Source organism: Rhipicephalus sanguineus, chromosome 6, assembly GCF_013339695.2.
Source record: "Rhipicephalus sanguineus isolate Rsan-2018 chromosome 6, BIME_Rsan_1.4, whole genome shotgun sequence".
In the NCBI taxonomy this organism is placed as follows: Eukaryota; Metazoa; Arthropoda; class Arachnida; order Ixodida; family Ixodidae; genus Rhipicephalus; species Rhipicephalus sanguineus.
Genome location: NC_051181.1, coordinates 115636853 through 115649027, shown reverse-complemented (window position 1 = coordinate 115649027; position 12175 = coordinate 115636853). Strand labels below are relative to the sequence as shown.

The window sequence follows — 12175 nt, the reverse complement described above, 5'->3', positions numbered from 1 at the left end:
AGGTGCTTCGGAAGTCGAAGGTTCGACCACTTAGTCCACACTTGGGAGGGTGGAGGATTCGATTTACCGCATGCTCAAAAGGTCGAGTAGACACTTGTTAAGTTGTGTATTCGATTAACCTCTTTACCGTGTATTTTCTTCGGATCCATATGTATTCCTAAGGACGGACAGATTTTCCTGGGGTACTCGCCAAAGCTTACTAGTGCGTCAAATTCATTCCGGCAGACCTCATGGATCTTGGACGTAACGTGCCGAACACGAGGCACGCGGTGCTTTAAAAAAATTTCTGCCTCTGCGCACTGTAGTCTCGTGGCGAAATCAAAGATGTGAAGTTTGCGTCTCCCTTATAAAAGCAAAAAGGCCGGCTTGAAATTCCGTAGTATTTTCAGGAGAATCGCCAACGGGAAGCAGCGCGCGCCAAGAAAATTTGGTGGAGCAGCCACGCGCGACCGACATTTTGCGGTGACGGTTTGTGAAGGCGGCCGAGAGATATTCGCTCAACACGAATGCTGTACAGCGCGTGACACCGTATCACGGTTTGGCTTGCACGCGCTTACGCACTCGCGGCACTCGCGCTCGGAGAACATCCACGGGAGGAGGAGGAATAAACTTTTATTGAGACCAGCAATTTGTTTGGCTGGGCCTAGGCCTCCCACGTGGGGACGTCGAGGTCTTGCCTCTCCGCCGCCTCGCGGGCCTGCTGGGTCGCCCAAAGCTGGTCGTCGAAGTGGGAGCTGCGCAGGGCGGCATGCCATCTCGACGAGAGGGTCTCGGTCTTAACGGATGGGTACTGGTGTTTACACTCCCACAGCATATGCGGGAGCGAAGCGACCTGGGTCTTGCATACCTTACAGGTGTGGTTAGGATAAATGTCTGGGTATATCTTGTGGTATCGATGTAGTGACGGGTACGTGTTTGTCTGTAACAGGCGGAGGGTGGTTGCCTGCGCTCTGTTTAGCTTGTGATGAGGGGTGGGGAAGGTTCTTCTTTCAAGGTAAAATGCTTTGGTGATGTCGTTGTAGCTGGTGAGGCGATCGCGTTCCGCGGGTACACCTGCGCTGTCTCCGGCACGGTTGACCAGGCCTCGTGCTACGGAGTGTGCGACCTCGTTAAGGTTGGTGAGGTGCGGATGAACGTCGCCGGCATGTGCTGGAATCCAGACGAGCGTGATTTGGTTATCTGCTGAGTGAGGGGCGTGGTGTAGGATGCGTAATGCTTGCTGTGAGATGCGGCCTTTTATATAGTTGTTGATTGCCGTGCGGGAGTCGCTCACGATGGTGTCGCAGTCTGGGTCGAGGGCGGCCAGGGCGATGGCCACCTCTTCGGCAGTCTCAGCGTTCTGGGTTACGATGCTGGCAGCGTGTCTGAGCGAGCCGCCTTGGGTGGTAGCCGCTGCGAAGCGGTGCCCGTCTTGATATTCAGCTGCATCGACAAAGGTGACGCCTGTGGTGTCGCCGTAAGCTTTGATGAGGGAGGCGGCCCGTGCCTTCCGCCGTTCCTTGTTGTATTCAGGGTGCATGTTTTTGGGGATGGGGTCGGCATGTAGCCAAGCCCGGATACATCCTGGGATTGGGTGTTTGTCTCCGTGCTGGCGGTGGTAGGTGATGCCGAGTTTAGTCAGAATGTGCCGACCCGTTTCTGTGAGGGTGAGGCGCTCCAGATGAGCCTGACGCTGCGCTTCGATTAATTCGTCGAGGGTGTTATGGAGTCCTAATTGGAGAAGAAGTTCTGTGCTGGTGTTGTTTGGTAGTCCGAGGGCAAGCTTGTAGGCTCCGCGAATGATGATGTCCAGCTTAGTTTTTTCTGCTTTGTACCAGGTATGGAAGGCGGCGACGTACGTGATGTGGCAGATAACGAACGAGTGAACGAGGCGGATGAGGCTTTCTTCCTTCATGCCCTGCCTTCGGTTTGTCACCCGCTTTAACAGCCGCGACGTGTTGGCCGTCTGTCGGAGGATCTTGGAGATAGCCGTTGAGTTCGCACCGTTGGCTTCGATGGTCATGCCAAGGACCCGGATGGTGGAAACCACGGGTATGGTGTCACCGTTCCCTGTGTGAAGCTGGATTTCTTCGTAGTAGCGTTTGTGCGTAAAGCGTAGCGGTGGGCGTCCGCGGAGCGTTGGGCGATATAAGAGAAGCTCCGATTTGCTGGGCGAGCATCGGAGTCCCGTGCCTCGGAGATAAGTTTCGACGGTATCGATCGCGTTTTGCAGAGCGGTTTCGATTTCGCCGTCGCTGCCCTTCGCGGCCCAAATCGTAATGTCGTCGGCATAAATGGTGTGTTCAATACCGTCGATCTTCTGGAGTTCCTGTGCTAAACCGATCATGACTAGATTAAACAACATTGGGGAGATGACGGAACCTTGCGGGGTGCCCGCGGCACCAAGAGCGAGTTCTTCCGACTGAATGTCCCCTGCCGAGAGGAACGCCCTTCTGTTGGATAGAAAGTCTCGAACGTAGTTATAGGTGCGCTCGCCAAGGCTGAGTAGTGATATGCGTTCGAGGATGGTGGAGTGCGCGACGTTATCGAAGGCGCGCTCGAGGTCGAGTCCCAAGATCGCCTTCGTGTGTCGGGATTTGCCATCGAGGATTTGGTGTTTGAGTAGAAGCATGGCATCTTGGGTTGAGAGGTGCGCCCTGAAGCCGATGATCGAGTGGGGGTAGGCGGTAGTGTCTTCAAGATAGGAGTTTATACGGTTAAGGAGGGCGTGCTCCATAACTTTGCCTACTCCCGATGTTAACGAAATGGGACGGAGATTGGCCAGGCTGGACGGCTTGCCGGGCTTTGGAATGAGGATTACCTTGGCCGTTTTCCATGATTGGGGAATAGATCCTTGGTGCCAGCAGTCATTGATGTACGCAGTCAGCTGTTCCACCGAAGGGTCGTCTAGGTTTCTTAGGGTTTTGTTGGTGACGCCGTCCAAACCGGGGCTGAACGGCTGTTCAGCTTGTGCAGAGCAGCGTGTATCTCGGCCACGCTGAAGTCCTCGTCGAGGGTCGCGTTCGTGGACCCCGCATATGGACCGTGAGTCCTTGCGGGACCAGAAGGGATGTACTTTTGGCATAAGGTTCTTGTTACGTGGTCCTGGCCGTGTGCCTTGGTTTCTGTGAATAGGAGTTTGGTGAGCTTGTCCTGTTGTTGTGAACGGGTATTGGTGTTGTCCAGGAGATGCTTGAGGATTTTCCACGAGCGGGAGTGGTGGAGTTTCCCGTCGAGGGAGTTACAAAGCTCCGCCCACTGTTGTTGGTTGAGGACGCGACAGTGTTCCTCGATTTGTTTATTGAGTTCTGCCACCGTTTTCCGGAGTCTTTTGTTAAGTCGTTGGCCCTTCCAGCGAGTCAAGATGGACGACTTGGCTTCAATGAGGTGAGCGAGCCGGCTGTCCATGCGTTCGGTTGGAGCATCGGTTTGGATAGTGCGTGTGGCTAGTTTGGTGTCTGATTGGAGGTCGCGAGTCCATAATTCAATATCGGAAATTGGGGTGTCTGTCGCTTCTGCTGTGCGACGTTTGCGGAAGGCGTCCCAGTCCACTATTGTGAACGCCCTTGTTCTTGTAATTAGTGCTGTGAGGTGTGGAAGAATGATTTCGAGGATCGAATGATCACTGCCGAGGTCGTATTGAGTATTGCGCCATTGAACGTCACCTACATTTTTGATGAACGTGAGGTCGGGCGTTGTGTCTCGCGCAGTGGACGTGCCGAGGCGCGTGGGGAAAGTCGGGTCTGTAATAAGCATGAGGCCAAGATCGTGTGTGTCCTGCCACAGGTTACGGCCCGCAGCGGAGCAATGTTTATAGCCCCAGGCCGTGTGCGGGAAGTTGAAATCTCCGCCGATAATGAGGGGGCTGCTGCCTGCGGTGTTTAGGGCCTTTTTGAAGAGTGCGAGAAAGCGGCTGTGGCGAAGGGTCGGGGCGTTGTAGATATTGAGGATGAAGATGCTATTTGTGCGCTTCTTGTGCGGAAGAAGTTCAATGAAAAGGTGTTCCGAACGGCGGTCCTGGAGGTCATGTTCGATAGTGGTGATTCTGTTACGAACGAGTGTAGAGACTCCGTGTGGGGCATTGGTGGCAATGAAAGGCTGATATCCGGGCAGGGTGACTGCAGTGTGGTGTGTCTCTTGGAGTATGATCACGTCCGGTGGGCGCGAGTGCGTACGCAAATGTTGGCGAAGAACTGGCTGTTTGTGGAGGTAACCGCGACAGTTCCATTGCCAAATCACTGTATCGGTGTTAGTGTGGGCCATGATGGGGGATCGAGGAGGCCGCTGGTGGCAGATCAGGGACGCCGCGTGCGACGTCGGTAGTGTCCATGGTTATGGCCGCGGGGGCGGAAGGGGGAAAAAGGGTATGGAGGTTATTTTCCATGGCGGTGACTCGTTGCGCGACCTCGAGTAGTGCATTGTGAAGAGTTTCAACAGTGCTCTGTAGTGACACTAGAAGGTCCTTAACTTCGGAGCGCACCTGCCCTGTAGCTCCTCCCTGGAGGGCCCTCTTCTTTGGGGCTGGGGATGGGGCTGCTTCTGGAGACGTGACGCTTAGGGATTCGGAAACTTGGGGTATGGGTTGTGTTTTGAGTTGTTTGAGGTTTTCGACCTCCTGTGTGAGTTTCTGTATTAGCTCGCGCATATCCGCGTTTTCTTTCTTAAGTTGGTCAATGGCGGCATCGTCTGTGTTTGTTTTCGGTGTAGGATGGAGTGTAGTTGGACCCTCTCGCGGGACGCCTTGCACTGCCTCTGCGAAGCTCACCTTTTCTGAGGGTGCTTGTCCTCCTGGGGTTGACCGGGATCTCGACCGGGATTTGGATCCGGAACGGCCTGCTCCGGTGCGGGATCGCGGTCGGTATCCGTGCTTGAGGTTCGTGGGAGGGAGATCACTGGCTTGAGGAGTGGACTGTTGTGTCATTCTCTGTTCCCAGAGGCGTTTGCGAATGACGTACGGTGTCTTGTACTTGGCCGCGCACTCTTTGTCCGCCGTGGGATGGGCTCCATCGCACAGCGTGCACTTTGGGGTGCACTGATGGTCTTGGTCGGGATTGCGGGAACCGCAGCCCCTGCAAATCTTGTTGTTAGGAAATGGGCAAACGTCCATGCGGTGCCCTAGACGGCCACAGTGGTAACATATGTCGATTTTCTTGCGGTATAGCGAACATGGGATTAGCGTTGCGCCGTAACGGACCAGGCGCGGCGCGCTGGGTCCGTCGAAGGCGATGACGACGGTGGTGGTTGTGCCGATGCGCTTAGCGGCCAGGGCTAACGGGTTGCGGGTGTTCACGATGTTTACGTCAATTTCCTGAGCAGTGTCTGTGAGAGGTATGCCCCGTATAACCCCTTTCGTGGTGTTGTCAGGGGCTGCCTCGTAGGCGTTGACTTCGTGAGTGGTCCCGTTGACGTGAATAGATTTCAGGCGCACGTATCTGTCAGCGTTGTGCGGGTGGGGGGTGCTGATTACGATTATATTTTGCTGGACATTCGGACAGATGGTGTCTTCCTGGCTCTCCTCAAGGGGCATCTTCGTTGCGTGAAAAATGGCTGCAGTCACCGTGGGGCTGCCGACTTTGGAGATATGAAGTCCGCCTTTGGGTCGAAGTATGATCTTTATCTCGTTTTTAGGTAGTGGAGGCATTCGTCCGGCCTTGAGAACTTGAGCTTTGACGTTCTTCTTGGGTATAGTACGGGAGCAGGATTCTTGTGTTTGGGGTGAGGCGCTCGGAGATGAGTTCTTGCCACCCCGCCCGTCGCGGCGGCGGGAACGGGCGGTATGCCAGCCCCTCTCAGCAGTCAACTCTTCCTGGCTAATTTCTTCGCCCTCTACTTCAACTTCCATCCTCCGTAGGGTGAACGGGCAACTGGTCCGTCGATGAGGAACACGCGTGCAGGCGCGCTGCACACCGGCACGCCGTAGCCGGCGCACCTGACACCTGGTAGGCCCTGCTCTTGGTGTCCGCGCTTAGGCTTAGCGTGGTGACGGCATGGTCGAGGCACAAAATCACTTATATTTCGGCGAGAAGAAGTGTCCCACCTGAAAATTAGGTGTCCTCGGGATCCTGATGCCTTCACGGTGCGGGTGATATAAGATTCAGGTGGTTAGTCGCGAGAATTCGCTGCGAAATCATTTGTGGAAGTCGCAGCCGATGTGAACACGTCCGCACACTCGGCGATCGCGAAAAAATAATAAAAAGAATGGAACACCCTTGAACATCTTGTGCGATTCAGAACCGAAAGTTTGTCGCCACTGTTTGCAGCAACAACATCGACATCACCAAGATGGCCGCGCCCAATTCGTTTAGATTGTGGTCGAAAGTTTCATACAAAAGTGACCACTAAAGTGTACACTAAAGCGCCCGCAAACACGCTGTAGTAGCCGAGTCGGAGTGTTATTCTGTGAAGTAGGTAATCGGCAGAACATGAGGTAAATTTTATCTACGAACGACGTCTCCAGAAAAACCGGTTTCTACGCGTATAAAGGGTGCGGCAGGCTGCGCCGAAAAAACCGGTTTTCCGAGTTGAGAACTTATCGGTCGTCCCAATAAATTAGATCAGACTTCGAAACCAGTTTTACTGTCCCCTGCAGATTTCTCCTGCCTGAACCGGTATTTCGTAGCGGTGCGTTCCGCTAGATTCTGTGGCACTCTTATCATCCATCGCCGATTCCGTTGATAACGAGGGTTCGCCGCCGCTCTGACCACTGGCCAAGCACGGAAATGCACTAGAATAGGAATAACGTATCGCTAGTGTTTCTCTCTCGCTTCACGTCACCCTCGCTTTGCGCCAAGCATCCGAAAGTGCGCGCGTTTCTCACGCAGGTCCGGCGAATCGGATGACGAAAGTCCGCCGGAGCTGTCGGACTACGCGAAAGCTGCGCTGGAAGAATTCTTACGAGAAAGAGAGGAGCAAGAGAAGGGAACCGCACCAGAGGAGGACTGGGTAGGTTCTTCTCCTCGAACGCTTGATACAAGGATAACCATTCGATAAGCAGATGATCTAGCTAAGCCAATGAAAATTCAGTTCCCAGGAATTTGTAATATGCCGACTCTTAAACTCCGCGAATATCTATATGACTTGCAGGAAAAAAAGAGTAGTGAGAGAAATTAGGTTGATGGCCACAATGAAAGAAAGTGACTTTGCATCGGCTGGAACACGTATTATGAGAAACGAATCTTAATTTTCATGTCTTTATTCTGCATACACATCATTCAGCAATGATTTCTGTTGAATTGGACGTATCTGAAGGTATGCTCATGCATTAAAAAAATAAAAGCTAATGTCAAAAATGCAATGTGAGTAATAATGTGGACGTATCGCAGATGTTCAATTCTTATACAAATAAAACAATTACAGAGTCTGATCCTTACACGAGTGCTTCTTTTTGACCCGTGTAATTTTTTTGTGCTGCCACCCCAGTGACTAGTGTCGATTTCTTTGCATGCTTCTGTTCACCCAAGCAATTAAGCCAATTCTGGTATAGCAACGAGACGGCAACGGCTTTGGCCAAGGAAGCATTGCGTGCAGCAGGGCCAGAAGGAGCGTGAGTTAACGTTACGTCTCACGTTTATTGCCTTCTTTCCATTTGACACGTGCTTTGCAAGGTTGTATGTTATTGCATTCACAGCTTGACATAATCTGAATAAAAGTTCACAAGCGGTCCCAGCTGATGTAGACCAGTTGTGTGCTGTCCTCTTGCATTTTATATTGACATGAATATAAGCTGTCTCAAACAAGTGAAAGTTCAAATGTGTCACGCATTTTGACCGAGGAGCAGCTTGCTGTGGTATACCTGTCAAATGCGCAATAAAGAAGGGTACTCTAAGATAGTGTAACATGATTTGACTTCCTGTAGGCAGCAACATTCAAAGGAGGTACTTGCATACAAAAGTATTTAAGCCCCTTCTATGAACAGGAGACACTTTATTTTCTCATCTGTAGGCACAGATGATGCGGCAGCACCTAATGCAGCATGTTTTACAACCCGCTTCCTTATGTTCTACCATATTCTTCTACGACCCTAGGTAGATTGCATTCAGTCCTTTTAAATTATTATCCGGAATATGTAAGATGCCCATGGAAGTGGTGTAGTGAATTTCTTGCCTCCAGTTTTTTATAGAAAAACTGACTTATTGGACAAAGACCATTGCGTCTTGTCAGAGGTGCAAAAAAGACACTGTAGTGTTTTTCTTGAATACTGCAAAAGTGTTGTGAAAACTCAATTTCCAGGGTGAGCATGGCAACCAAATTTTGTTGGTTTTGTTAGGATATAAATTTTGATATTTTGATTTTGCATGTATACACATTATTCGTCTTCCCTTTTCGTTTGCCAAAACTGCAAGACGATTATGAGCCACACCTCTCTGTTTATACAACAAATACAGTCCCTACCACATCAGATATGGGATGTGGTAACTTTTTTCACATATTTAGAGGGACTGCTTCTGGCACCTAACTGGGATTATTCCAAACACAAAATTGGTCTTTCTTACTGTTAAAATACCACTGAGTAGCAAAAGCTCAGGAGAAAGTCTGGCACATAGAAAACACTGAATATTCTGCAGTACAATTAGTAGCTTTGATGAGCTTGGTAAGTAAGGGTTACATGGTAAAGCTAGCTTCATTAGAGCATTTGGAGCATTAGTTTTGTTAAGTGGAATTTTCCGCAGTACAATTAGTAGCTTTGATGAGCTTGGCAGACATGGTAGCTGTAAGGGTTACATGGTAAAGCTAGCTTCATTAGAGCATTTGGAGCATTAATTTTGTTAAGTGGAATTGCGTGTGCCTCTCCATAAAATGAAAAAGCACACATTTTATGAATTTGAGAGCTTGGTGCCCTCAAGGCACTTTAATCTTCCAAGGATTGTTATCCAGTCTAATGGTCCGACTCACAACTTTTGATGACCACCTTGAACTTTGCTCAATTAATTTGTGTAATCCTGCCTCAGCACGCATTAGAATCTTATTTATGGTACTTCGCAACTTTTTGAGTCTTACCTTATTTCTGTCCTGTGTCTGACTTCAGTCGTCATTGTTTTCATGTTGATGCAGCACCGATCCTCATCTGTGCGGAGTTTCACAGAAATTCCTTTCCCCCTTCCATCTCTCTCATTCGTCATAGCATTTTCTTGTCTCCCTCAGCCTTGTATCTCAGTTCCTTTCATGTATATGTCCTGTGTAGAGTGAAATAAACCTTCAGTCGAAAGTCGGTGCCTGTTTTGTCTCTCTCTTGCTTTTGTCACATTTTTATTCTTATAATCATGTGCCAAGTATCCCGACGGCAAACATTACAATCTTAAATCTCAAACAAGATTAGAGTCATTTATATCCAACGTGCGCTGAGTCTGTGTAGTCTTTTTTTAACAACAACCGATGCGTTTTTATTCATCTTTAACTGCACCAAGACAGGCACATATGCTTTTGTAAAATACTAGCTAGCTGGCCAAGTTGGTACATCTTTAGAAAAAAATCAGTTAACACTGCGAATGCATGACAAAGTAAATAGACAGTTCTCTTGTCTTATTTCAGTGCTCCTGTCAGATTCAAGATATTAAGCTATTTTTCTAAAAATGTGTTTGTTTGCTTGTCCCTATCTTAAGTGACGCTGTTGATGATGCACACAAGACAGAAGACATTCTTTGTTTAATTCATTTTTCATTGCTGACGATGATGAATTGTTACCAACTTGCCCAATTTTCAATACTAATGAGTCCTTACTGCTTTCCAAAACCGTCAAAGCCAGAAGAAGCTTTAAGATATGCTTTTAATAATGCCATCGTTGCAGGATCGCCTGTATCTCATGCCCAACTCTGTATGCAAAGCTTCGAGAGCTTGGCTGCAAGAACACACTCAAGCTCCTCGAATTCGACCGAAGGTTCGAGTGTCATGGGGAAGACTTTGTGCACTACGACTACAATGCCCCACTTGAGATACCTCGGGACTGGCAGGGAAAGTTCACGGTGGTTGTTCTCGACCCTCCTTTCCTCTCCGAGGAGTGCTTGTCGAAAACTGCGGAAACTGTGAAATTCCTTCGTCCCACATTCATAATCCTGTGCACAGGTGAGGTGCAGTGATTGCTGTCAACTCCATATTCTCCTCTAGTCGGATAAAACGTTAGAAGGCGGCTGCCTTTTCACCTCAAAGGTGGGTACACACGTCTGCACCGAGTGCGCGCTCTAGACTGATGCCATAAGCCGCACGGTCGGGGACCCCACCATCGGAGAACACGAGTGAAACTACTACCTTAGTCGTGGAGGCAATCAGCTGCAGTGCTTCGGTCATCTGGGTGGGACCTCTTCCCACCTTATGTTGTGTCCTACTATAGTTGCATCAGTGTTTTGCCGCTGTAGGTGAAAGGTGAAATCTAACAATGATCCTGTAATGTTAAAGTTTAGTTCTCCCATGTTGGAAAAACGGGCTACGAGCCATATGTGATAGCATGGTTTCTTTGTCCTTCAAAATTTTTATGTTTCCTGAAGCAGAGCCATGAAATGAGCGAAAGTCGTGCATGGTAGCATGTAGGAAAAATTGCATTGCATGACAGTTTTGAGGCCATGTATTGGCATATAGTTTTAGCCAGCATGATGTCTAATGGCCCGCTTTTACACACTCACCTTTATGGAACACTTAAACTGTAGCTTGTCGATACAACAGTTTAGGTAATGGTATGAACTAAAACTAGTGCCATATCAGACTGGTCAGCTACATGTGATTCCCAACTGCAGACAAAGCGGGGTGTAACGATGGTTCTGAATACAGAAAAAATACCATTTTTTGCTGTTTCGACATGATGTACTTTTTTCCTTTAAGGTTAACTAAGCAGTGAAGAGATAAGGCAATAATTAAAGAAGCCGATCGATAGTCAAGGCTCCTGAGAACATGCAAGCCAAACATTATAGCGCAGCATGCGACCTGGAATTTACAATTAATTCTCAAAGTCAGCTTAAAATTGTTCGCTGTTCTCTCGACAAATAATGCCATAAACCCAAAGTCCACAGCCATTGGCTGATTTTAGCATCATAAGCTGCATAGTTACTATGGCATCCGCGAGCCTGCACACTTGCTCGTGAGCACTCTGAAAGTAAGCTTCACGTATGAAAAAAAAAAAGTGCTCAAGGTCATGACGTGCAATTATGAAGGAATGCATCTTGTCACCCCCCCCCCCCGCGTAGCTTTCAGCACGCTCAATAGTACGAAAGGAGAGAGAAAGCACTTGAAGCGTGCGACAGATCCCTGTAATTCTGCTCGTACTTCACGGATTCTAAAAATTTTTCCGGCAGCCGATTCATGAGGCTATAGGCTCTTTTAATGAAGCCAATCGACGATTACTTGGAAAAGTGTTGCAGGGCCCCTTTAAGGTAATGCACAGTGGGATATGTCCATATTTCAGGACCACAGATTTACCGCTAGACCTGCTGCATTCTTTCGTACACATTATCGAAGTTCAAACTGTGTGCTAAGCACTTAGTTACCCGAAGATAAATTTGAAAGTAGCCAACTCGAAATTGCTTAAACACGAAGAATACAGATGGAGACTGGAAAATCAGTTCTGCAGAAGCCCACGAAAAGGAGTTGTTAATGAACAAAAAAATTGTTATTGTTGACCGAAAATTCGTACTGGACAGGGACACTAAATAAAGCAAATCAGTTCTCTGGAAGCCCACAAGAGGCAGGCTAAGGCGTATGAATTCAAACACGATAGTGAGCTCAGACTGTGTTTGCAAATCCACCAACAGTCTTCAAGTGCTTCTTATTGACTGCTAAATTATACCATTGTCACTTGATTGAATTTTCATCTCCTTTGCTTTCAGGTGCAGTGATGGAGCCCTATGCAGAACAGCTCCTTAGCCTTCGGCCATGTGATTTCGAGCCCACACACACACGGAAGCTTGGCAATGAATTTAAGTGCTTTGCCAACTACAACTTGGATGAATTTTGCTGCTGAGCTGCTGCGACCGAAAGCTGCTTTTGTGACTAACCAAAGTATTTTCCTAGTCCTAACAATTGCCCGTAGTTCTTATGACTGATGGAATTGTTTTCCTAGTCTCAACGATCGCTAGTAGTTTTTGACTAATCAAAGTATTTTCCTAGTCTTTATGTTACCAGTATTTTTGTTTTGTTTACCAGAACCAGAGGAAGCTTAAGATACATACCCAAAATAAAGTGAACACAGAAAAAACTGTCGTCAATGTGTTCA

At 48.7% G+C, this 12175-nt stretch overlaps 1 protein-coding gene across 1 annotated transcript; it reads left to right on the top strand.

Moving 5' to 3' along the window:
- The first annotated feature begins 6255 nt into the window (after positions 1-6255).
- On the top strand, positions 6256-12121 carry LOC119396233 (EEF1A lysine methyltransferase 1). The gene is made up of 5 exons (XM_037663357.2): positions 6256-6406; positions 6801-6921; positions 7440-7522; positions 9764-10038; positions 11790-12121. Exons 1-5 carry the CDS (start codon positions 6402-6404, stop codon positions 11921-11923), a joined length of 618 nt encoding a protein of 205 aa, XP_037519285.1. The 5' UTR covers positions 6256-6401; the 3' UTR covers positions 11924-12121.
- Positions 12122-12175: the final 54 nt, after the last annotated feature.

Excerpts from the sequence above, each read along its gene's own strand:
- LOC119396233 (XM_037663357.2), top strand. Across the intron at positions 6,922-7,439 it reads CCGCACCAGAGGAGGACTGG|CAATTAAGCCAATTCTGGTA; the intron begins GTAGGTTCTTCT and ends TGTTCACCCAAG. Across the intron at positions 10,039-11,789 it reads ATTCATAATCCTGTGCACAG|GTGCAGTGATGGAGCCCTAT; the intron begins GTGAGGTGCAGT and ends CTTTGCTTTCAG.